Source organism: Humulus lupulus, chromosome 5, assembly GCF_963169125.1.
Source record: "Humulus lupulus chromosome 5, drHumLupu1.1, whole genome shotgun sequence".
In the NCBI taxonomy this organism is placed as follows: domain Eukaryota; kingdom Viridiplantae; phylum Streptophyta; class Magnoliopsida; order Rosales; family Cannabaceae; genus Humulus; species Humulus lupulus.
Window position 1 is genome coordinate 22,868,094 of NC_084797.1, and position 21,862 is coordinate 22,889,955.

At 39.7% G+C, this 21,862-nt stretch overlaps 1 protein-coding gene and 1 non-coding gene across 2 annotated transcripts; one reads left to right on the forward strand and one right to left on the reverse strand.

Annotated features, from left to right (window-relative positions):
• Positions 1–754: 754 nt before the first annotated feature.
• On the reverse strand, positions 755–861 carry LOC133780916 (small nucleolar RNA R71). The gene has a single exon (XR_009869722.1). It is a non-coding gene; the product is annotated as a small nucleolar RNA R71 (small nucleolar RNA).
• An 18,436-nt stretch (positions 862–19,297) lies between these two features.
• LOC133780317 (hevamine-A-like) lies at positions 19,298–20,374 on the forward strand. The gene has a single exon (XM_062220131.1). The coding sequence runs from the start codon at positions 19,301–19,303 to the stop codon at positions 20,219–20,221; it is 921 nt and encodes a 306-aa protein (XP_062076115.1). The 5' UTR covers positions 19,298–19,300; the 3' UTR covers positions 20,222–20,374.
• Positions 20,375–21,862: the final 1,488 nt, after the last annotated feature.

Sequence of the window (21,862 nt, forward strand, 5' to 3'; positions counted from 1 at the left end):
AATTGTGGAAATTAGTAAAAGCCAAACTTGTTCTGTCTTAGAAAAATTGGTTCTTAAATAAGGTATGTGTTAGCGTTACCCTCCAACCTTTTCTAAGAACCTCGGGGAGTTCTAGAAAAGCTCTTGGGCCTAAAAGTGGTACCTTGGAAGCCTTCCCAATTGACATGGGAACATTTTTGGTGTATACTTATTACACTATTACACACTTGTGCTTATAATGCTTACAAAAAAAATATTTATGCCACGAAACAGAGACGCACTAGGGAGATTCGTGAGACAACAAGTAGAAACTTTAGAAAACTCTCATAGTTCGTCGTTTTCTTCCCTTCGTTCAAACACTCCCAATTCATCGAGACTTCCTGAACCACCCACAATGGCTCATTAAGATGAAGTCCAACCAAGAACGCTACATGATTATTTACATCCTACGCGTATAGCCACACCTTCATGCATAATGTATCCCAACAATATGCCAAATTTCGATTTCAAACCCAGCATGATTAACCTCTTACCAACCTTCCATGGGTTGGAAAATGAGAGTCCGTACATGCATATACGAGAATTCGAAGAGGTGGTGGCTACATTCAACAACCGAGCTGATGTCACCAACATTGTGAGATTGAAATTTTTTCCTTTCTCTCTCAAAGACAAAGCAAAAAGCTGGTTGTCTTCCTTAAGGCCTAGATCTATCAGAACATGGGACGAAATGACAAAAGAATTCTTTGCCAAATATTTCTCGCCCCATAAGACTAGCAGCCTCAAGAGGCAAATCTCTACCTTCATCCAGAAAGACCATGAAACTTTCCATCAGGTCTGGGAGGGGTTTAGAGATTTAATAAATCAATGCCCACAACATGGATACGAAAGCTAGCATCTGATAAGATATTTCTATGACGGTCTCACAACCGGACAAAGAAAATTTGTACAAATGATGTGCAATGGCGAATTCCTTCAAAAAGATCCCGATGAAGCTTTCGAGTACCTTGACGATCTCGCTAAAAAATCCTACACATGGAATGGACCGAGTCTTATGGGCAAGCCACGATCAACTGGAATCTACCAATTAAGGGAAGATGACAACGTCAAAAGCCAAATTGAATCATTGAGACAAAAATTTGAGGCTTTCAAATCTCAAGAAGGTAGCGGAATCCACATGGCTGGAAAGGTAGAGACATGAGATCCATGCTTCATCTGTGGAGGGGTGGAACATCAACCGCAAGAGTGCCCAACTCTTGGTGAGTTAAGAGGAGGAAATGACAAACAATGCAATGCTTTAAGGGATTACAAGAAGCCTTATAACCCTTTCTCAAACACTTACAATCCCGGTTGGCGCAACCATCCAAAATTCTGGCCTTTCCACAATAACTCTAGCCTTCCACAAGAGAATTTAGCCTAAATTGATATTAAATTTCCATCCAAAAATTGATATCGCCCAATAACTCCTAAGCGGTCGCAGTAGTAATCGGGCTATGTCGTATCCACAGAGAGGTAAAATACAAGTAAAAAGAAAGATTAGTAAATCAGAAATAATAAACTTTGAAATAATGTAACTTTGAAAAAGAATATAAACATTAAATAAACAAAATCGAGGAATTAGAACCAGAAAGAAAATATGGAAGACATAAGTTTCATTCATGCAAACATATATATATATATATTTTAATAAAATTGATTCATTATACTCAACTATAATTCTACACCATTAATTATAGTTGGAAAATATATATATATATATAATAAAGCTCATCTTAAAATATGTTCTTTAACTAAATTATACTAACTTCTAATTTTAAAATCCTATCTTATTATATACCTTAGAGCGACAAAATACCAATGGCAGAATGCAGTAAAAAACATATAATGTAACAAATATCCTATATTAAATTAAAAACCTAAATTACATAAGAAGAGCATGACTAGACTTATGTAAAAGACACTAATAAATTTAGAATAAAAATTAGAAGAAAATAAATTTAATTGTAACAAAGATATAGAAATGAAGAACAAAATAAAGAATCAATATATTAAAAATATAATGTGAAACATGAACTTCACTCTAGCCTTTCCACAAGAGAATTTAGCCTAAAATAGGCATTGTTTTCACTCAAAGAAATGTAACAGAAAAATAGGAAAATTAAGAAATAAGTGTTTTTCTCTCCAACAATACTCTCTACACTTCCTTCCACAATCTGATACTTTTTTACTCCATTTGGTTCTCTATTTATAGTGGAAATAGGACCCAAAAATGTGTAAAATCGTGTACTAAAGAGTGGGAAAAATGGCTGCAAAATAGTTACAAAGTGGGACAAGTGGGAGACAAGTGCAGCAGACGTTGGCCACGTGTCAAGCACCGATTGGCTCAGCAGCTGAGTGCGTCAGGCATTGCTGGCTTCTGGTGGGACAACGTGGGGCAGCCACCAGGCAGATGGAACAGCTGTCAGATAGTGGCAGGCGCGGCAGGCGATTGTCAGGCGTGGCAGGTGCGGCTCGTCAAGTGTTGGTGGCTCGGCTTAGCTTGGATTCGTCAGGCGGCTGGAAGGGACACGTGTCGGCTGCTGGAGGAAAGGCTTGGCTCCTGTCAGACTCGGCTTGGCTTGGCTGAGCGAATGGCAAGCTGCCATGTGGCAGCGTGGGCATTGCTCAAAGCTTCGGCCTGGGCTGTTTTTGGGCCTAAGTTACTTTCAAAAATACCATTTTTTTCATGATTTCTTCAATTTTAATTCTTTCTCTCTTCTTTCTTTTTCTGTGTCAAAATACATTTTATTTCCTGAAAATTAAACAAAAATTAAATTAATATTTTCAAATATAAAATATATGACAACAAAGCCATGAAAATATTAATTAAAACTTAATTTATTTTAAACTTTAAAACTAATAAAATGATATTTTTGAGCACTAATTAGATGGTTTAGTTCTCTTTTTCATCTCTTTTTCTTTAGAAACTCATGGTTTACTGTTGGTTTTAGGAGTATTCCAAATCTCGTTCTTGTCTCCATATCCCGGTTTTGGTAAGGAAAATAGGTTAGATTATATGTGTTTATATGTTTATGTTATGATATGTTTTATGCTATGATATGTATATGTATAAATATGTTTTTGTAGTCACTTGGGCATATGACTTGCTTAGATAACAAGCCCCAAGAATTTATGTTGTATTCACTTGGGCATATGACTTGCTTAGATAACAAGCCCCAAGAATTTTTATCATTTTCATGGTTTAGAGTTATGATTTACCCTACCTCGATTAGTAGACAGAGGACCTAGATGGGTTATCATATACTATAGTTGTGATCTAACCTGCCTTGATTAGTAGACAGAAGACCTAGATGGTTTTATCACATACCATGTTAATGAGTTAATGACCATTAATATTGTAGTCCTATATGATATACGTTTTTATAGTCATATGTTTTATAATATATGTTTATGATATAGTCTTATGTTTATGATTTATGATACATGTTGTTAGTAGATTTTCCTTGCTGGGCATTAGGCTCATTCCTTTCTTTTTAGAATGATGCATGAAAATGAACATGGAAGGCGGGAAGGATTTGTGGCAGCTAGGCATGTGTGTTGAGGATGAATGGATTGCGTGAAGATCGAGGATGACGTTGTTTAAAGTCTTTTAAATTATGTTTTGATGTATTTTTGCATTTATTATTTAAACAATTAAAATTTATGTTTTATGTTTTATAAACAATGGGATCCCATACCATATCACATTTTATATTTTTACCTTTGTAATTGGTACAATATTTTGGGTTTTAAATAAAGTTATGTTATTCTTATGTATGTATTCAAATTAGTAGCTATGTCATAGTAGTTTTTAATGGTCTGAGGTCTTAATAATAGTCGGGTCATTACAGAGTTCAAGATGGCTAGTACAGCCGGAGTTCGTCCAGGAAGCAGGTTATGGGGTAACATGCTCAAGAGAGAGGTTACAAACTTAGATGACTTCTTCGAAAGAGCACAAAAGTATATACGTGTGGAAGAGGGCCATAAGAACTTGCATGTTGAGGAAAGCGAATCTTCCTCTGATCACCCTTCTACCAATACATCTGAAGATTCTATGTAGAAGAGAACATTGTGATAGAGTAGTCATTGATCAAGTTGAAATTTGGAAGAGGACTACAAAAAAGGCTTCAAAGAAGAAGCTAGTAGGATTCATCAAATCATTACAATCGGCCCCCATAAAGATCCAAAGGAGTCACCTAGCTGATTCCAGAGATCTGGAATCGTTAAAGCATATTGGAGAGAATGAAAAACAAAGTACTTGGCAAGAAAGATCCGACAAACCACTTACAAGGTATTGGACCCGACCTCAACATGCACCTAGCCATGTGCAAAATAAGTGCCTAGCCTCGCAAGCCTCAACTAGAATCTCGCCTTGCGTAAATTAGGTGTCCAACCTCATGAACCTCCACAGGCACTTAGCCATATGCAAAGCAAGTGCCTAGCCTCACGAGCCCCAATAGGTGCTTGTCCAAGTGCGAAACATGCATCTAGCCTTGTGACATACATATACATAAAAATATTTATAATACATATATGTGAGAGCAGTGAACCTTATGAGACAACATTTGAATCTATAAGGACTAGCTACCTTTATAGAATCTAAAAAAGTTAAAAGGTCCCTCAAAAGTGACCTCGTCACAGAAAAACCCATCCTGTAAAGGGACCACGTCGCAGAAGACGAAAGGGGAACCCAAAGAGATCCCCAAGTCTAGATTGACTGAGTCACCTTACCAAGGGAAAAAGGGCCTTGAAAATAGGTGTTCATAAGATTTCACAAGGACCATCTCCCTACAAGGATCCTGACTTGAGGAAAGATCACCTCAAAATCCAAAAAGTGTCCCAAATAAGATGCTTATGAAAATGGTCTCAAAGAAGACGCTTGTGAAAAGGGTCTCAAAGAAGACGCTTGCGAAAAAGGGTCTCACAGAAGATGCTTGCAAAAAGGGTCTCGAAGAAGACGCTTGCAAAAATAGTACTATGCATAATGACAAGAAGGACTCTTCTCGCACAAAATAAAATGCACACGCAAAAATATATAAAAGGATAGCGAGAACCCGAAGGGTCAACATATCCTTACGAGTAATCAAGGTGCCCAACAGACATGAATCACACATAGTAGAGGGGTCCCAAAGGGAACCCTTTCAAAATAAAGCTATTGACCATGAGGATTTGCGAAAGTCCCTCACACACAAAAAGAGAGAGAGAGAGAGAGAGAGAGAGAGAGAGAATGGCTTGTCAGAGTCCTAGACTAAGGAAAACAAGGCGACGAGACACCTCACACCTTGCAAGAGGATCTCACATAGCAAGGGCACCCTCCCTCGGCAAGACTACCCTCGACTTTATAGCTCAATCGGGCTCCATTCCTTCATTAGATATCTATATAAATGCCACATTTAGACATAAATGAAGAATGAAGTCACGGAAACACAAAAGAAAGTTGAGAGGCCTCGCACAGCGAGAGGGCCCTCGCATAGCGAGACCAAACATAGCCTAGTGCTTCCAAAAAATATTGTCTAAATGTTCAACGTGCCCCTAAGCCTCGTATAAGCCTTATCCTTGGAAGGAAGGTCGATGAAGGCCCCAGGATGTCAACGGATGAAGCACGAAGAAAAGGATTCAAGCCTCACCATGTGAAAGGGTCTCGCTGTGTGAGGCTATCTTGCATAGCAAGGTCCTCAACACCCAATAGTGCTAAATGACATCCTTCGCTACTTTATATGCCTCCAAGAATTATGCAAGTATTACACTCATGAAAAATAAGTGTAACATCATAATAACTCTACAAGGACGTCTAAAGACCTCTTCATAGAATGGGGGGCAAGTGTGGATGCCAAAAACCCACCAAGGAAAAAATCTCTGATCCATGGTTGAAATACGTGGCTAATGGTCACTTAGTCATGCTATTGGACTCAGGCCTATAGGTCTCACGAGACCACGTTTTAGCCAACACTCCCAAATGCCCCGCAGGTCTCTCCCTTGCTGAAGATTCTAAGAATCACAACACCTTTGTGTGTCTCGTGCTCGTAGGCCTTGCGAGGCCCTCGCCTCGCGTCCATGTGTCGGGTGTCCATGTGCCTCGCGAGACCCTTGCGTGGTTGGAGACCCGAGTGCCAAGCTCTTAGGAGTCATGCTCCCATGCGGCTCACAAGGCCTCCACCTCACTGAAGACTAGAACCCCTTGTGCCAAGTTACCATGAACCCTCGCGCCAGGTCTCGCGGACCCACCACCTTAGTCGCGTAGTAGCGCCTCGAGCCAGGTCCCATGGACCCACCACCTTAGCTGCGTCGCATTGCCCCACACTAGGTCCCGTAGACACCACCTCGCGCCAGGTCCTGCGGACCCACCACCTCGGCTACACAACAGCGCCTCGTGCCAGGTCTCACGGACCCACCACCTTGGCCACGTAGCAGCGCCTCATGCCAGGTCCCGTGGACTCACCACCTCGCGTTAGGTCCCGCAGACCCACCACCTTGGCTGCGCAGCAGCGCCTTGCGCCAGGTCCCACGAACCCACCACCTCGGTTGTGGAGCAGTGCCCTACGCCAGGTCCCGCGAACACCACCTCGATTGCGCAGCAGTGCCTCGCGCTAGGTCCCACAGACCCACCACCTCGGCCACGCAGCAGCGCCTCGCGCCAGGTCCTACGGACCCACCACCTCGGCCGCGTAGCAGTGCCAGGTCTCGCGAACACCACCTCGGCTACGCAGCAGCGCCTCACGCTAGATCTCGCGGACCCACCACCTCAGCCGTGCAGTAGCGCCTCGCGCTAGGTCCCGCGGACCCACCGCCTCGTCCGTGCAGCAGCCCCTCGTGCCAAATCCTGCGGAACAACCGCCTCTGCCGTCCAGTAATGCCTCGCGCCTGGTCCCGTGGACCCACCACCTTGACCGTGTAACAATGTCTGGTGTCAGGTTCCACGGACACCACCTCAGTCGCGTAGTAGTGCCTCACGCCAGGTCCTGCAGACTCACCACCTCGGCCGTGCAGTAGTGCCCCGCACTAGGTCCCGCGAACACCACCTCGGCCGTACAGTAACGCCTCGGGCCAGGTCCTGCGGACATGCCTCGCCATTTGCCCACAAACCTTGTCACGCGAGATGCCATGCCTTGTGCTCAAGGATCCATGCGAGACCCTACATCTTGCCAGGATAAAGACCCGCGAAAGGTGCCATGCCTCACCATATCTTCCATGACAACCCACATGTTCTACAACACTTAACCAAATGTAAGAAAGCCTGGTGAAAAGGTGTATCTTTGAAATAGGAAAAAGAACCATCAGGTACAAGGCATGCCCACGAGTACAGGATGTACGACCTTGAGGAGGACAGAGGTGCAACTCTGACATCCGTACCCAACAAGTAGTGGAGGTACGACACGGTACCAAGGCAGGAGTACTTTTGCAGACCCCTGACATATACTGGAGCCAACCACCATTCCTCCAACACCACTACCACTTACAGCCTGAATATGCAGCTCCTTGTCTCTTCGGGACCACAGTGTACCAAGAGCCATTTGAGCTCACCGATAAATAGGGCCTCACTTCATCATTGAAGGGGGTTGGAAAATTCATTGTATACAGAGGTTATTAGACAATATACAAGTTTTGACTCCATTGTTGATCTGCATTTATCCTTCCTCAAGTCTATTCTAAATTCTCATTTAGTTATTATCTTACTAAACTTTGTGTTTTTCGACCTAACATCATTGACGAGTTCTCACCGTCAACACTTTTCATAAGTTTAAGAAGTTGTTAATTCTTGGTTATAAGACTCTCTCACAGAAACAAAACGATAGAATTTCCTAAACCTGAAATTCTAATTTCAGTAGCCTCTCTCTTCTCAATCCTCTCTATATCTCATGTGTTGAGTACATTTAGAGAGTCTAAATCAACATTTTAATCCTATGTGCCCACACATGTTCTTGTGTGTTAGATGATTGGCTTGGAAGGATAAGGTGTGAGCTTTCATAAAGGATAGGAAAAACGTTGATTTATACGAAAAGAATCAAGGAACTTATGGGCTACTAGAGGTAATCTCTTATCTATTTTTGTGTCATTTAATATATCTATGGTGACGCGGTTTTTCGCAAACAGTGAATTACGTAATTAGCTAGAATAAACTAGTGCTTAAGGATAAACTGTAATAAGGATAATAGCACTTAGGGATGCTCAGAATAAAATATTAAGAACACTCGTTCCTTTTTACGTGGTTCGGGGGCCAAAACCCCGCTAGTCCACGAGTCGATATTATTATTGTATATCTCTCTGTATTTTGGCAGAGTATTTGCATTACAGAGAAAGAACCCAACCCATTTTTCTATCCAAGGTCTTGGTATTTATAGAAGAACCATCCTAGGATAGGTGTTGGGGTCATCACATGAATATACATCCTTTTTGTGACCTGTCTTGTACAAATGATGAATATTACAATATATTAAGGTAAGGTTTAATCATTAGGTAAAACTGATCAGGGATCGTCTAGCATAATCAGGCATGTGATGTCTGATTAGGCACATTTGTTATGTGTCCGAGAATTCAGGGATAAACGTGCGGGATGTATGATCATGCACCTTTATATTGCGTATCCAGGTTTATAAAGGTTCCTGGAAACGACAAATCTTTAGCGTGCCCCGACCTGGGCGTAACGCCAGCTCGCGTCTAGGATGGTGCGCTTTATATGCATGTCCAGCTCGTGTCCTACTGCTTCGTATTCTTCAACTCGTGCTATTTTCCCCAGGGAGTCTCACTACCCTTGCAGAGGATATATCAACCAGGATCATCTAGCATTGTCCTTGACCAGCTAGCTGTACTTGAGCTACCTCAAAAGCCCCGGGTTGAAATATTAGGACGTACAATCTATATATGTACGATCCTAACTAGTATTATTAATTTTTTTTAAAGATCTATTATGTTGTGTATTCTTATTTTTTTCTCATTTAATACCAACAATCTATACCTTTCCGAAATGAATTGAATAATGGTTCTCTTAAGGGTTAACTTTTGGAATTGAAAGGTAATTGAGCTCAAATTCATAACATAGTTTATGAATTAACCTTCACTAGTAAAGTTAATGGTACATAGGAAAAAAGATATAATTAAAGAGATAAAATGGTATCTTATCCCTACTTTAATTATGAATCATTAATAGAGGATTGAATTGTATGTAATGATTATGACACTTTTTATATTTAAAAAGTACTCAATAAATAAATGTATATAATTACAAGAGTGTAGTCTCATATTTTTAGTAGAATACTATTGAGATTAATAAATTAAGGTTATTATATTAAAGAGTTTTAATTAATAATCTAAATTTATTGGAGCTTAAAATTATAAGTCATAGGTCCCCAGGTAGCTCTATCAACACTATTCAAGGTAAGAGTTAAAATTGGGAAAAATCAAGGAAGGACATATTTGGAAGGAATTGGTTCTTCAGTGTCAAATATGTAAATGAGATAAAGTAATTAATATTTTTACACCCACATTTTGAGATTAAACATATAGCCTTGAAATGTAGGCTCGAAAAGAGTAAGCTCGGGAATAACGTGTGCAAGCATTACACTTGTACCAATTCTCGAACTGTTCCAGATCTGCTATTAGCATTCGATCATGATCTGCAGGCTCAAACATACCAACCTTCTCCGAGTAGTGAGTTCGATTGACTTGTCGAAAGAGGAGGAGGAAACAGTTGGAATGGTGAGCTCGAATTTTGGTTGGTCTCAAAATTCACGTTAAGGCGACGATCAAGCTCAATGACACGTTTATCACACGGGAAAGCTGTTAGGAAATCCCTATTTCTCAGGGATTGGTCAACACCGTGTAATGAATCCCTATTTTTATAGGATCGTTGTTTAATTAATGCTTTTGATTTGTATTATAAATGGGGATATTTATCTGAATTAAACATTTGATTGTAACTTCCTTGAATTAAGGGGAAGATATTCCTAAAACTAGATCTATAAATAGCCCAGACTAAGTCATTTGTATTCATGCACAAATTTGTACTGAGAAGAGACTCTGCCAAATTGCTTTCATTCGAAGCTTTGAGACAATGTTCATAATAACAGTGACTCGTGGACGTATGAAGATTTTAACTGCTGAACCATGTTAAAATCTCTTATTTCATCTATTTTTTCTAAATCGTTGCTTATTTCTCTACATAGTTAAGTTAACGAAAAATGGAGTCAACTGTTTGGTGCTTTCGTTGAGAGAAATAAGCAATTAATTATATTGTTTAGTAAAAACCTCCTGCAGAACATCAATGGCCGCCTTGAACATCCCCAGAACTAGTGGGCGAGCTTTATCTCAAATCCCCGAGGAGCATACTAGTTAGATTGAGAACCACCCTCGGAGGCCTGGAAAACAACCCGTGGTGGATCAGAGCCTCGATGAGGGGAGTGCATCATCGACCTCTAGGGGAAAAGTTGATCAGATCCCCGGGCCTATTGAAGACTTATATTATAATCCTCAAAGGTACATCCAATTATGGAATTGGAAAATTGCAGATTGCATGAGCAGCTGGCCGAGGCTACACGACAAAACAAGGAGTTGGCGAGGTAAGCTGCTGAAGTACAAGTACCGCCTTAGAGGGCCAGAGGACGACCCTGAGGGAGTACGGCTGCCAGGATGGCCGAGCAAAGGGCCCAACAGGCTCAACCGTGTCCCAGGACAAACACCAAAAATGGTAGACCTGGAGAAAACACTCAAAACCCTGTTAGGAACATTCCTACGGGAGGCATCTCTGTTAGGAATAATCCTACGGGAAACGTCCCTGCTAGAATTGGGAATAACCTAGCTCCTTCGAAAGCTCAGAATGATAACCTAGTACCTGTCAGGAATAACTCGAAGCCTACTTGGGCTAACTCTAGACCTTCCATACCAAATAACAGAAGGCCAAAACCATCGCCAATAAGGCATCCACCCTCTCCAATAAGACACCCCTCTCCAACGCGAGAGGTACCCCAGCCAGTTCCTAGTTGGAATAGGGAAGGGGATCAGGCACCTCTGAGGCCCTCTTGGACTGCTCGAAGTGGGAGTCGAGACAGAAGCCATAGAGCCCAACCTGAGCATAGGGGTGAACGTGAGGCCCTGAAAGAGGCTCATTAAGGACATAGAGCACCTCAACCATTTGGAAGTCGTATGTCGAGGTCACAAACGACCGGGGTGAGGGTGCAAGTAGAGAATCCACCTCGTAATAATTGAGCCGCGCAACAACAGCAGCCAGAGAAGAATGTCAGCTTCCTTAGTGGAAGTCAGGACTATAGCCGGTCGGTGAGTGTGTATAACACCAAGCCTAGAAATAATGAGAATTACGAGAAAAATTATCCTGATCTTTGAGATCATCTAAATCAGATCCGGGGGAAATCTAACAGACATACTTAAACAACCATAGAGAGCCTTTGCATCCAGTATATGGGAATCAATATTACCCTGTACTGAGACAAGGAGCTGGAGTTCTTATGAACAATAACCAGCTGCCACTGGTGCAAGCTCCCCCTCCAGTGGATTTGATCCAAGAGAGGATTGGCCAGCTTGAATAGGCAATCAAGCTTTTTCAAGAGGGAAAAAATAAGAACAAGGCTTACGATTCTGACGAGGAGCTTGAGCCTTTTGCTCCCCATATCTTGAATACCATATTTCCTCATGGCTTAATAATACACCAAGTGACACCCTACAATTGGACTTCTAACCCAGGCAACCACATGAGTACACATGTTGGATATGAGCTAAGATGTATGCTCTTTCCGACCACTCTCACTGGACCAGCGAAAAATTGGTTTAACAAGTTCTGGAGACACTCGATCTCGTCATGGGAACAACTGTCTTGGGAATTCAAGAAGCAGTTTCATGCCATGAAAAGTATCAAACCCAAGGCATCAATACTGATTAATGTTAGGAAACAGCCAGGGGAGTCATTGAAAACTTACTTGGAAAGATTCAACATAGAAGTGGCACGAGCTCGAAATATCGATGACATCGATTATCTCATGGTAGTATGAGCTAGAGTATTGCTAGGGAATCCCTATTAGGATGACATGCAAAAAAACCTGTGAGGACGATAACCGAGTTCAATACTTGGGCTCAGAGGTTTGTTAATGTAGAAGAGGCGAGGTCGACACTCAAGTTGACTCCTCAGCCCGTAATAACTACAATGATGAACGTTAACTTAGCCACCACCTCGGCTACGCCCTCCACGTCGCGACCTTCAGGAGATAACCCTTTTAAGAGAAAGAATAATGAAGGGAATAACTTGGACACTGACGGAGGTAAGAAGAAAAAAAGAGAAAAATACTTCTCCATTTACACAGTTTTACCAAGCTCACAAATACTAAAGAGAATATTTTTGTCGCAAACGAAAATCAAGTGCCTTTTAGATGACCTGATCCGATGCAAAACCAGAAGTCCAAGAGGGATGCCAACAAATTCTGCAGATTTCACAGGGACATATGTCATACCACTAATAAATGCAGACAGTTAAAGGACGAGATCGAAGGTCTAATCTTGAGAGGATACTTCAAGCAACTCCTTCATAGCCTGTCCAACAAAATGCGGCCCCACATACGAGGGAGGATAACCGAGCTCCCCCAATCGATGGAGAAGATATAATAACCATCGCGGGGGGATCGCATATCGCTGGGTCGAGTAGGAATGCCAAGAAGAGATATGTTAATGAGCTCAAAACGCAGGATGGATCTCCCTATGAACCTTAACCCCGAGCTTCGAAACAACAGAGGGTTGAGTCCCAATCCATCTCATTCACCTAAGAAGATGCAACACACATCCAATTCCCTCATAATGACCCTTTGGTCATTACCTTCCAGCTCGCCAATAAGAGGGTGCACCGAGTCGTGATCGATAATGGGAGCTCAGTCAACATTCTCTATAAGGCCACTCTAGAGAAAATGCGACTCTCCATTCGAGACCCAAAGGCCTGTGCGACGACGTTGTACAGATTTTCAGGAGAGGGCATACCCAGTACGAGATCTATCGAGCTCCCGGTAACCTTGGGAGACTATCTAGTCTCAGTAACCAAGATAATAGAGTTTATCATAGTTGACACCCTTTCAGCCTACAATGTAATGCTCGGGAGACCAGCCCTGATTAGGCTGGGGGCAGTTACATCTGTGAGGCACCTGCCTATAAAATTTCCAATCCCAGTGGCATTGGGACCCTGAAAAAGAGACCAGCTAGCCGCTCAAGAATGATACAACATCTCGATGATGGGAAAGAGCCAAACAAGTGCACATGCACTTGTTGTCATCCCAGAATTAAACGAGACAGTGTACGAGGCCGAAGAAGAGATCGACCCCAGAATAGATGAGGACAGGGAGGATCTCGGGTCAATTAAAGAGCTCGAAGACATTGGGCTTGATGATAAGTGATTAGTGCTCAAAAATGCAAAATTTATTAGTTTTAAAGTGTAAAATAAGTTAATTTTTAATTAATATTTTCATGAATTTATTGTAATATATTTTATAATTGAAAATATTAATTTTAATTTAATTTATGTTAATTTTCAGGAAATAAATTGCATTTGGACACTAATAAAAATGGAGAATAGAGAAATAATTAAAACTGAAAAAGAAAAGGAAGAAAGTGGTATTTTTGGAAGAAATGAAGCTCAGGCCCGTTGGCCCAAGCCCAGCACAAGCTCTCTCTTCTCTTTGCCCACCTGCCACGTGTCACCGCCACCGCCTGCCACGCGTCCCAGCTCCTCCTTCAGCCTCCTTTCCACCTGGCCCACCATGCACATATATGCATATCATATATCATGTACAACGTGACCTTGCCTTCTTTTGCTGAGGCCCAACGCAAGCCACCCAAATGCATTCCTTCAGCAAGCTCCAAGCTCCCACGTGACCCAAGCATCCCCATCATCTCAGCAAGCCCAAGTGGCCAAACAAAGGCCCACGGTTCCAGCAGCCCAAAGCCAGCCCAATGCATCAACACCCCAGCCAGCCGCCTACGTGGCAGTTTCCCATTGGTTGAAAATGGGTCAAAACCCTCTTGTGTCACCAACCATATTTTGTGGGTATTGGGCTTTGTAAATTGCTATTTTGAGCTTTATAGATCATGTTTTTGTGGTATTTTAGAAAAAGAGCATTTTGACTATACACAAAAATAGCTAGGGTAATATTAATAATAAGATTTGATTTTTCAAAATCATATTTTATTATTAATATTTCAGATTTATTTTGTAAACCCCATTTTGTTGTTTAATTTCTTTTTAGTCCTTTTCCCCATCTATAAATAGGGACACTTTCTTCACATTTGGTATGTAATTTTTAGAGTAGAGAAACTATAGCAAAATTTCCACTCACTTTCTTCTCATATTTTCTTCTTAGAATTTTGTGAGAATCATGAGCATAATGGCCTAATCTTCCTAGGAAGGTTAGGGATGATTCCATATGCAAGTGATGTTATTTTGCTACTTTGATTTACTATGTTCTTAATGTAATATATTTGAGTTATTTATGTTCTTTCATCTCTATCTTTATTTTGTTATCTTTATTTACTTATGCTAATAGTATATAGGATTAGTCATGCTCTTTCTATGTGCTTCTAATTAGTAAAAGTAATATTGATACATAGTTTTATGTCTAATCTTCTATTGCATTATTGTCCTTGGGTATTTTGTCATTTTTAGATTTTTCATAAGATTAACTTTGTGCTTTTAAAGTAAAGAACTTTATAACTCAAATGGACTTTTGTTAGAAAAGAATATGGACTTTAATGTTAGATTTTCCAAGTAAATGTTGGGATGTGAACTATTTACTTGTGTATTTTTGTAAATCAAGTAACTAAGTAACTAAGCAAGCATAAGGATGATTCTTGAAACCTTTCCATTTCTCAAACTCTTAATTACATCTTACATTTATCTCACTTTATCATTTCATAAAAAAAAAATACAATACCAAAATCTCAAACCTCTTTTCATTTACAATTTTATTTATTTCTTGTTACTAACTTTTTGTGTTATTTTCTACTAATCTTTTGATTTTAGGTTGCCTCCTTGTGGATCGACCGCCCAATTATACTACAACCACCGCTTAGTGGTTGTCACATTTTGGGCGTTAAACAATAAGGACACCACTAGGGTGGTAAAAACAGGGAAGAACCTTCCAAAGGATACGAGATAGCAATTAATCTGCTTCCTGAGGGAAAACTAGGATGTGTTTGCATGGTCGCACTCAGATATGAATAGGATCAGCCCAAACATTATAAGCCATGCACTGAGAATAGACAAAAGCTTCCCACCTAAGCAACATAAAATGAGGCTCCTAGATGATGAGAGGAAGAGAGCCTTGAAAGAGGAGGTCGAAAGACTAAATGCAAATTGGTTTATTCGAGATCATTTCTACCCGGATTAGATAGCCAATCTAGTGTTAGTCCCGAAGCCCAATGGCAAGTGGTGAACTTTCATTGACTGTTCGGACCTCAACAAGGTGTGTCCAAAGGATTGCTTCCCCCTACCTCGAATCGATCAACTTGTGGATGCTACTGCGGGTCACTGCATCACGACATTCATGGATGCATATTTTGGATATAAAGATTTATATTGCTGTAATGTGATGCCTTTCAGACTTAAGAACGTCGGGGCCACATATCAATGACTGGTAAATAGGATGTTTGACGAGAAAATATCGAAAAACATGGAAGTATATGTGGACAATATGCTAGTTAACTCCAATCACAATCGTAACCATGTTGACGATCTCACAGAATGCTTTGTTATACTCTGAAAGTACAACATGAGACTTAACCCACAAAAGTGCTCATTCGGAGTATCTTCGGGAAACTTTCTCGGATTCATAGTAAACACTCGGGCATAGAGGCTAACCCGGATAAGATAAAGGCACTAATTGATATGCCTTTGCCTCGAAAGCATAAAGATGTCTAGAGTTTAACTGGATGAATGGTAGCCTTAAGTAGGTTCATATCAAAATCTACAGACAGATGCCTTCCGTTCTTTAATCTTTTGAGAGGAGGCAAGAAATTTGAATGGTCTAATGAGTTCGAGTTCACTTTTCAAGACCTTAAAAAGCACCTCGCTGAACCACCAATCTTATCCAAACCAGCCACATGGGAAATATTGTACTTGTACCTCGCTACAACCGAGCAAGCAATTAGCGCAGTACTTGTTCGAGAGAACAAGAAAGTAGAAAAACTTGTTTATTATGTCAGCAAAAGGTTATTGGTGGCAGAGTCGAGATATCCATTAATGGAAAAGCTAGCCTTGTGCTTGATACATGCATCTCAAAAACTCCGACCTTACTTCCAGGCGCATCATGTACACATATTGACTGATCAACCATTGAGACAGGTGTTGTCGAAACCAGAGGCATCTGGAATAAGACTGTTAAAATGGGTGGTTGAACTCGGACAATTTGAGATCATATATCACCCGACAACGACAATTAAAGGACAAGCCTTAGCAGATTTCATAGTTGAATGTACAGGAATCACCGAAGAGGAAGTCATAACCCCAACCCGCGAGATGTGGAGACTTTACGTCGATTGGTCTTCGAACGAGAATGGATCTGGGACATGAATTATCTTAATCACTCCAACAGGAAATCATTTTCACTCACCCTTACAGTTTGGCTTCGAGGGGTCAAATAACGAGGTTGAATACGAAGCACTATTAGCAAGACTTCGGATAGCTTTCGAGCTTAAAGTAAAAGCCATCCAGTGCTATAGTGATTCCTAGTTAGTTGTGAACTAAGTTTTAGGAGAATACCATACTCGTGGAATCAAAATGGCAGCTTACTTGGAGAAGGTCAAAGCAGTAGTCGGGCAATTCGAGCTTTATGCCAATGAACAAGTTCTGCAGGAGCAAAATTTGAATGCAGATGCTTTGGCTTGACACGTCACAACCAAGGAAGCCGATACACTCAATGTGGTGCCGGTCAAATTTCTACCAATATCGAGCATACCCGAGCCTAAAGAAGATGACATCAACTTGATAGACTTGCATCATACGTGGATGACTCCCATATTAGACTGCCTCGAAATTGGGAGCTTCCCAACAAACCGGAATGAGGCTGGAAAACTTATGTACAAGATACCAAGGTACACTATCTTGGAGGGAAAATTGTACAGAAATGGGTATTCCATGCCATTGTTAAGGTGTGTAACTCCACCCAAAGCCATAATTTTTTTAGAAGAAATCCATGAAGGATTCTACAGAGACCACACCGGGGGGGCATAATCCATCAAAAAAGGTAATTAGGCAAGGGTACTTCTGGCCTACAATAAAAGTAGAATCGTTTGAATACGTTGAACTCTGTGACTAGTGGCAGCGATTCGCTTCAATCACACGAGCTCCACCAACTGAGCTCACCATGATAAGCTTTTCATGGCCATTCACGGTATGGGGAATTGGCCTCATTGGATCACTGCCAACAGGGAAAGGCGGAATAAATATGTCGTAGTTGTTGTTGTTGATTAATTCACTAAGTGGACTGAGACCGAACTTTTTGCCACCATCACCTCGAAGAAAGTCGTGGACTTCGTGGTAAAAAATATAATCTGCAGATACGGGGTACCAAGGAAAATAGTGTCAGACAATGGAACCTAGTTCGATAGCGAACTGTTTACACAGTTCTGCGAAAAGAATGGGATAATAAAGAATTTTTCCTCAGTAGCCCATCCACAAGCAAATGGCCAGGTTGAATCTGTGAACAAGACTCTCAAGAGCTCCATTAAGAAAAGGCTCGAAGAGGCTAAACGAAAATGGCCAGAAGACTACCACAAGTCCCATGGGCTTACAGGACAACAACTCAGACCTCAACAGGCCACACCCCTTCTCCCTGACTTGTGGTTGCAAAGCTATGCTACCCATTGAGGTCAAAACCCATACAATCAGACGTGAAGCATACGACCGAACCTCAAACCAATCCCAACTCGAAGAAACTCTAGACCTAATTAAAGAAAAACGAGACGAAGCCCAACTTAAAAATGTCGCATATCAGCAAAGGGCTACAAGGTATTTCAAAAAGAGGGTTCGAGACAGACACTTTGGATTGGGAGATCTGATACTTAGGTGCGTGTTTTTGGCCACACGAGACCCCTCTGCAGGCATGCTCTGGCCTAATTGGGAGGGACTCTACCAAATTGAATCCATTATCTGACATGGTGTCTATAAACTAGCAAGGTTAAATGGATAATTAGTTCCACGAGCTTGGAATGGTGAACATCTACGACCTTATTACAATGATGAAGAAATGAAGTTTATTCAGTTGTAACCAAACTTGTACTTAATTCTTGTTTTTCATTAATAAAGCACTGAATTTTATTCCAATTTTATACTTTTATAGTTATATTTTTTGCAAGCCCTCAAGATTCAATAAACTAAGATTGCAATCATAATATATTAAGGGGACATAAGTGGTATACAATCATACCATAGGGCCGAAAATATAGCATCAATAAAAATAAAGTTAATAACAGTGTATGTATTATTAACCAAGCACGAATTAAAACATTGCAATGTATGGATTATTAACCAAACATGAAGTAAATAATAACCGTGTATGGATCATTAACCAAACAAGAATTAAACAAGTCTTGAACAAAATGAGCAAATTGTAATCGACATGATTAAAAGTTGGAATTCTAGATAATAAGCCAACGGAACTCATGAGTCGAGATTGAGCTGGATTTTTTTTTTTTTTGCAAATAAGTTTCGATCTCACAACCTCGAGACCATACTTGAGGAGGAGGAAAAGTTACTATAGTAGAACAAGAAATAACTAGACTAATGAGGTTACATGCCAATAAGAACTTTTTTTAACAAAAATACGTGGTAATAGTAACATTTGACATTGATAATAACGAAGTCGAAAAAGTATTTGACATTGATAATAGCATTTTAAAAATGTTTTTTGCTTTCAAGTCCTCGATGAAAGTTATATATAATAACAATTATATTACCCAATATCCAAAGGACCAAAACCATATGCCAATGTATGAATTAATAATATGTACTAACAAGTATTTCGATCACATTTTTAGCTGATTATTGGAGCCATCGGATATATATGCGTTGTCTCGAAGTTAGAGTACTCTGTTTATGATTTAAAAATATAGACCGTAGGACTAGGGGATTCTTATCATCACGTAATTAATGAATAGGAAACCCAAAAGGTTTACTTCAAATTCCACATGACTTAAGCAAAAACCCGTGACTCTTTGGACATAGTTTCTGGGGGTTTTAAAGCCTATAAAATAGAGAAGCCTAAACGTAGTACCATCACACCCAAAACCAAACATAATAGAAAGCACAATGGCGAGAGATTCTCAACTGATCACTTTTCTAGTCCTTGGTATCATTTCAACCTTGGCCTTCTTAGTCCAAACCTCTAATGCTGGTGGCATAGCCATCTACTGGGGCCAAGCCAGTAACGAGGGAACCCTTCTCGACACTTGCAATTCCGGAAGGTACAAATATGTCATGATTTCCTTTCTCAACCAGTTCGGCAACGGCCAGAAACCCCAAATAAACCTCGCTAGCCACTGCAACCCCGCCGGCGGCGGCTGCCAGGTGGCGAGCAAAGGCATAAAGGCTTGTCAAAAGAAAGGAATCAAAGTGTTTCTCTCCATTGGAGGAGGCATTGGAAAGTACACTCTGACTTCCAAAGCCGACGCCAAAAATGTGGCGGACTACTTGTGGAACAACTTCTTGGGTGGGAAGTCCAGCTCTCGTCCCTTAGGCGACGCCGTTTTGGACGGAATAGATTTCGACATCGAGCTCGGAAACCCCCAACACTACGACGATCTCGCTAGGTTTTTAAAAGCTCGCAGTACTAGTAAAAGGCCTGTTTTGTTAAGCGCAGCTCCTCAGTGTATATATCCTGATAAGTTTGTTGGTGAGGCGCTTCAGGCTGTGAGCTTTGACTATGTTTGGGTTCAGTTTTACAACAATGGCCCATGCCAGTATGACGCCAAAACGGGTTCTGTTAAGAAGCTTCTTGACTCATGGGACAAATGGAACAAAAACTTAACCAAGTCCAACAAGATCTTTATGGGGTTGCCGGCGGCGAGGAAGGCAGCCGGAGCAGTCGGCGGCTATATTCCGCCGGGTGTTCTAAAGTCGAAGGTTCTTCCGAAGATTAAGAAGTCGAAGAAGTATGGAGGTGTGATGCTGTGGAACAAGTTTTGGGATGTTCAGAACAAGTATAGTGATGACATTATCGGAAGTGTTTAAGTTTGAGTTTGACCCTTCTGTTTTCTGAGAAAGAAATAAAAAAGGTCATGTTATGGTGTTTTAGGTATAAATAAGAGCAACAATATTCTTAGTTGCTGATCGATCAGCGGTCCCGTATAGAGCTGCCTTGTTACGTAGCCTTAATTTGCAAGGTATTGTGTATTATGTATTTGCTTTCAATAAATTGTACATCGATCATTGTGTTGCTTAGAATAATACCATTCTAATTAATTTGTCTTATGGAATAAATATATTACTGTATTTAGAAAGTAATAAATTAAATAAATAAATATATATGGATACTCTTAATTACTTTAATTTTAATATTAATTATTGTGTTAAATTAATAGTACATATTTATAATTGCTAATTAATATTTTTAAAAATAAATTTTGATTTTTTTTAATTTTTGGAAGGACTATTTGATGGCATGAATGTCACATATATATTAATTGAAGAATAAAAAAAATCTTATTTAATATTTATTATTCATTATTGATTCATTCATTTTATCTATTCCATGAGAAAAAATACTCATTTTTGAATTAATGGGAATAATTAATATGACCATTATCTATCCAACTAATGTTTATCGCCTAATCAATCTAAAAAATTCGAAATTATTGATTTTATATATTTTATTTATTTATTTTCATTATTATCATAATTATTTCTCATCAAAAATTTGTTTATCGATTTATGGTAACCATCCATAAGTAATAACCATTGAGAAGTTCTCCATATATATATATATATTCGCAGTTAAAATAAGCAAGTTGTTACGATTCAAGCACTTAAATATCTACGTTTTTTTTTACAGTAAAAATACATAACTTCAATAATTTCATACTCCGTACATGCTTAAACTTAAATTTTCTGTTATAAGTTTGACCAGGCATTGGCATTTTCCGTTATAAGTTTGACCAGGCATTGGCGTCGCAGCATACTATTGGTCAAAAATCAATTGACTGCTAAAACATCTAAGCTGTTATGATTCAAATATTTAAATACTTAAGTTTTCTAACTTCAATAATTTGGTACTCTGTAGGTACCTATGCTAAACTTTCTATTAAGTTTGACCCAGACATTGACGTGATATCATTTGATTGGTCAAAAATCAATTCTTTTTGATTTATTTCTTAATAAATTAATTTAAACTTAATATTAAGTAATTGAACTTAACCTATGATATCTATTTTTAACTTAAAACTAAGAAAAATTATTTAATTAAATAAATTTTTTATTCTAATAGAAAAAATATATAATTAAATAAAAGGATTTTGATTATTTGGATAATGATTTTGAGAAGTTAATATTTTATTTAAAATCTATTTAAATTATATTTAATTACTCACTTTTTAAGTCTAATTTAAGTTTAAATTAATTTATTAAGAAAAAAATAAAAATTAATTGATTTTTGGCCAATGGAATGTTGCTACGTCAATGCCTGGTCAAGCTTAACAAAACATTTAACGTCGGGTACCTACATTTAGTACCAAATTATTGAAATTATGTATTTTTAACGTAAAACAACTTAAGTATTTACGTGCTTGAATCATAAAAACTTAGATAATTTAGCCGTCAATTAATTTTTTTTCAAATGGTATGCTGCCAGGTCAATGCCTGGTCAAACTTAGCACA

What these genes read in the sequence shown, in the direction of transcription:
- LOC133780317 (XM_062220131.1), top strand. Translation starts at nt 19,301, where the DNA reads ATGGCGAGAGATTCTCAACTGATCACTTTTCTAGTCCTTGGTATCATT.